Source organism: Natator depressus, chromosome 24, assembly GCF_965152275.1.
Source record: "Natator depressus isolate rNatDep1 chromosome 24, rNatDep2.hap1, whole genome shotgun sequence".
NCBI classification, from domain to species: domain Eukaryota; kingdom Metazoa; phylum Chordata; order Testudines; family Cheloniidae; genus Natator; species Natator depressus.
This window is the reverse complement of record NC_134257.1, coordinates 17,531,098-17,535,937: the sequence shown is the minus strand read 5'-3', so window position 1 is coordinate 17,535,937 and position 4,840 is coordinate 17,531,098. Positions and strand designations below refer to the sequence as shown.

The following is a 4,840-nucleotide window of genomic DNA, read 5'->3' as shown; positions in this document are numbered from 1 at the left end:
GTAGAGACCATCAAAACCAAATCCTTCTGCACCTTTCAGTCGTGAACGCCCCTTCCTTCCCTTTAAGAAACCCACAAAAGAAAAGCTCCTGCCCCGTGGAGAGTCCGTCTGTGTAGACTTCAGGGACTGTCAGGGACCTGACCCTGGACAGAGATTAACTCTTAGAAGCCACATCTCACCAACACGCCGGTAAGAAAGTACCATACCCCTCAACCCTGCCTCAGTACTCCGGAGGCTGGATCAGTGCTGGGAATAGGTCCCGTTCACTGGGGCTCTATGGAGCCCTTGATGGTGGTCTATAGGGAGCTGGCTGGTTACATGTTGCTGACCCGTCCTATTTCTAGCAGCTAAATCATGGTAATAGGAGCCAGAAACACATGGAATGTTTTCTGAAAAGTATTTTGGGGTAATTGGGGATTGGTCCTGCTTTGAGCAGGGGGTTGGACTAGATGACCTCCTGAGGTCCCTTCCAAACCTGGTACTCTATGATTCTATGATTTTTTCAGTAAGCAGTTTCTGTAGTTGCCACAGTGACATTATGAAGCCATGAATGGGAGAGTGGGGAGGGCAAGGCACTGGGGAACAGGAGGGCAGACAGGGATGGGAAGGGAGACAGGGTTGGGTATTAGAGACCAGGTGGGGAGACAGGAGGCAGTCAAGGGGCAACCAGAGGGCCGGTGGGGTCAGGCAAGAGGGAACAGGAGGGGAGACAAGGTCCGGTGAGGGGGAATGTGAAGGGAGGTGGGAGCTGGTGGGGCCGGGCAAGGAGAAACAGGAGGGTAGACAGAGGCTTGGAGGGTGGGGACGGTGGTGGCTGGGTGACGGGGAATGAGAAGTCAGGAGTCAAGTGAATAGGAATGAAAGTGGAGATGGGAGGGGAGGAGTTTTCACCTGGAAATGGCCAATGGTCAGAGAGGTGTCTAGGAGACAGTCTCTCTTAAACCGTGGCCCATTCCATGAAAAAGATTGAGAAGCCCTGATCAAATCCACAGAATTGGGGTTTATTTTAGCAAACTTGGCTTTAAAATTTTAGGGCCAATTGCTATGAAAATTTGAAGCTCTCGGAGCTCTGCCTTGGTCCTGGGATGCAGAGGGGAGTTTACATATTTCCTCAATAGCTTGTGAGACGTTTAGAAATCCTGTAGTCACTCACTTGCCTTCATTAGGACGGTATGGATTAAGATATATTGTGGAATTATTTTAGAACATATTAGCTAGTTGAGCTGGGCAGGAATCAAATATTTCATTTCTCAGGAAATACTGTGATTATGAAAAAGAATTCTAGTCTGAACCGAAACACAATAAAAACATTCAATATTACCCATGAAAGAAAACTCTGAATTTTTTTTTGTGTGCTTTAGGTCATTTGAAATGTTTTGTTTCACCTTTGACCTTTTAAAACATTAACATTTTTATATGAAAAATAGTTAATTTCATTTTTAAATAAAAAATCAAAATATTCCATTCTGAAAATGTTGAAATGCTTCGCTTTCTTTTGGTTTCCAAAAAGAAAATTTTATTAAAATCAGGATGTTTTTCTAGATATTTTGATTTCAACTGAAACACCATTTGTCACTGAAAAATCATTTTGATGAAAAATTTCCAAGAAGTCCGATTAGCTAGCGCATTCTAACAAATGTGTTCACAAGCTCCAGAGTAGACCGGCAATTTGCACTTTATTTGGCCACCTTAGCACTTTCTAGAGTTAGTAACAGTGCTAAGCTAGAGTTTGTGTGTGTTATTTACAACTTGCTATCTAAAACCCCAACCTTTTACACAGGTGCTGGAACTAGGAGTGCTGGAGGGGCTGCTGCACCCTCTGGCTTGAAGTGCTTTCCATCATACACAGGGTTACAGTTTGGTTCAATGGCTGTCAGCAGCCCCACTATACAAATTGTTCCAGCACGCCTGATCTTTTATCCTCATCAAGATAAGCTTTCAGAGACATGATATTTGTTCTTTGTTTGGTCAGTACAAGATCTGCACTGCCTGAACCTACACCTGGATGGCAACCTATGAAGCAGCGCTTGTTCATAATCCAGTTCTCATGGACATGACTAACATAATCTTCATGGTGGCCTATAGCCTGGCCTTCCTCTTGGGCATGGTGGGAAATGGCTGGATCATCGTCATCACTGGCTTCCAGGTGGAGAAGACAGTCACTCCAATGTGGTTCCTTAACAAGGCCATTGCTGACTTCATCTTCACCTGCTTCCTACCCTTCAGAGTTATCTGCATAGCCTTGGGCTTTCGTTGGCCCTTGGGCAGCATGATGTATAAATTGACCATTACTGTCACCTCACTCAACATGTTCACTAGGGTTTTCCTCCTCACTGTCATCAATGCCAACCACTCTATCTCCATGGCCTGCCCTGTGTGGTCCCAGAACCACAGTTCACCCCGTCTGGCTTCTTTGGTTATTCTGGCCATATGGATCCTATCCCTTGCATTGAGCTTGCAGTACCCTGATCTCTGGGATTTCATGAGCTCATCTTCAGAGTGGAACGTCACCTCTGGCAATCTGAACAGTGTCCAAGAGAACCTCTGTCTGAGAAAAAGAAGGATGATGGCCAGTGTGACTATCCACTTCCTGGTTGGGTTCCTGGTCCCATTAGCCTTGATCATTACCTGCTACATTCTTCTAGCTGCCAAGCTGAGGAGAAGCCATCTCACTCAGTCCAGGAAACCCCTCAACATCCACCTTGTCTTAATCCTGATCTTTTACCTCTGCTGGCTGCCATATCACGTCTTCTACTTCCTGCAGGTCTCAGCTGATGCACTACATTCAGTGATGAAAAAATCCCTGGACATGGGCATCCTCTTTGCTGATGGCCTGCTCTATTTTAACAGTTGCCTCCCTCCCATCGTCTTCCTTTCCATGGGCCAGGAGTTCATGGGTTGCAGGGAAAATGCATGTAACTACCAAAATGCTGTTCACTTGGAAGGAGAGCCAGCTGAATAGGGGAGAAATGTTCAAGGGGAGATGGGATCCATTCACAAACTATATGCTAGCTCAAGATAACAAGCTTCCGAAGTGTGTTGTGTCCCCCTATAGTAACTGAACTGTACAAGAAGATGACAGCCTACTACTGCGAATTAACATAGGGTGCCTTTAGCATCTGTGCTTAAAGTGTGGTGCTGAAGGTTCTAAGTTCAATCCCTGCTGATGGCACATACTGGGGGAGGGGGATCACGACACAGAAAGGGATCTAAATTCATAAGGAATGGCTGGGCCTGCAGCGCTTGGGGCACTTGAGCACGGGCCTGAGCTGATGGGAGTCTTCCCCCCGATATCAGTGGGCATTGGATCAGACCATTGGGAGCAAAGCTTGCTTAAATGCTGGTCTGTAGCATTCTCTGGTGTTTGCTTCCCTGCTGATTTTCTAGGCTCAGTGTCAACATCAAATTGCTCAACAGAACAGATGTGGTGATTTTCTTTCGCCAAGAAAGAAATTTTCTTCAAGTGATGCTCTCATTTGAAATAATTTACAGTGGCTCTGCGTTGGGGATGTTCTCTCTTAGCAGCATCCCTGGTGGTTCAGAGGGCTGAAGGGAGCAAATTCAAGCGTAACAGAGTCTAATCCTGCAGCTTCCCTCACCGATGTTAGTGTGAGTGAGGCTCAAAGCCCAGACCACAGTGGAGTTCAAAGACAATAGCTGTACCAGATGAGCCAGGAGAAAGGTCAATATGCAAGAGGGGTGCTGTGGACATACACAATCTATTTCCCCACACAAACCTACAGTACATACGGGAGGGCTTTCTCAAAGATGGAGCTGCAGGTATATGCACAATATGCTGCAAAGCAGATCTCGTGGCTCTTGGAGGGCAGTGGGGTCTCAGGATTAGAGCATAGGGCCTGGGAATCTGGACTCCTGGGTTCTATCCACCTCCGGAATGGGAATGGGATCTAGTGGGTGACAGCAGGGGGTATGGGAGTCAGGACTCCTCGGTTCTACCCCGCAACTCTGGGGAATGGGGTCTAGTGGTTGTGGGGGGCTGGTGGGAGTCAGGGGCACCCGATGAGACGACTGAGCAGCAGCCACAAGGACCATGGGAGTCCAGACTGTCTGTGATCTTTATTCCCTCCAGCAGGCAGCTGCAATGACACTGGGTCTGTGGTCCCCTATGCCCGCGCTCAGAGCAAGGCTGCTTTATCCTGCACTGGTTTGTAGGGCTAGTGGTTTTGCTTTCTTATACAGTGGGCCATAAATAATGCAGTTTAATTATGAGGATACTTTGCTCTTCTGTTCCCCTTTCTTTGGTGGAACTTGGAGCACGTTATAGGCAGCCATTAGCTAAATCTTCCTGCCTGTGTGCGGTGGGAAGTTGACTTGTAAGGCAATGGCAGCGATGAGAACCAAATCCTTTCTATCCACTTCCTCTGCTCTAACCCTGCAGACTTAAATCCCCTCCCAGAGCTGCGGATAGGACCCAGGAGTCCTGACTCTCAGACCCCCGCCTCCCTGACTCTAATGAGGAGACACAACTTCCCTCCCAGAACTGGAAATACAACTTTTGTGTGACTTGTTTATTTATCTGTAAACTCTTTGTGACTCTCTGTTCATTTATGTTTGTACAATGCCCGGCACAACAAGGCCCAAATCTCAGTAAGGGCAGGGACTGTCTCTCGCTGTGTGTCTGCGCAATGCACAGCAAATGGGGCCCTGATCTCAGCAGGGGCAGGGAGAGTCTCTCACGGTGTGTCTGGGCAACGCCCGGCACAACAAGGCCCAAATCTCAGCAAGGGCAGGGACTGTCTCTCGCTGTATCTGGGCAGTGCCAGGCACTACAGGGCCCTGATCTCAGCTGGGGCAGGAACTGTGTCTCCCTGTGTATCTG

At 47.7% G+C, this 4,840-nt stretch overlaps 1 protein-coding gene across 1 annotated transcript; it reads left to right on the top strand.

Moving 5' to 3' along the window:
* Window positions 1-2,005: 2,005 nt before the first annotated feature.
* On the top strand, window positions 2,006-2,962 carry LOC141977588 (chemerin-like receptor 1). The gene has a single exon (XM_074939105.1). It carries the CDS (start codon window positions 2,006-2,008, stop codon window positions 2,960-2,962), a length of 957 nt encoding a protein of 318 aa, XP_074795206.1.
* Window positions 2,963-4,840: the final 1,878 nt, after the last annotated feature.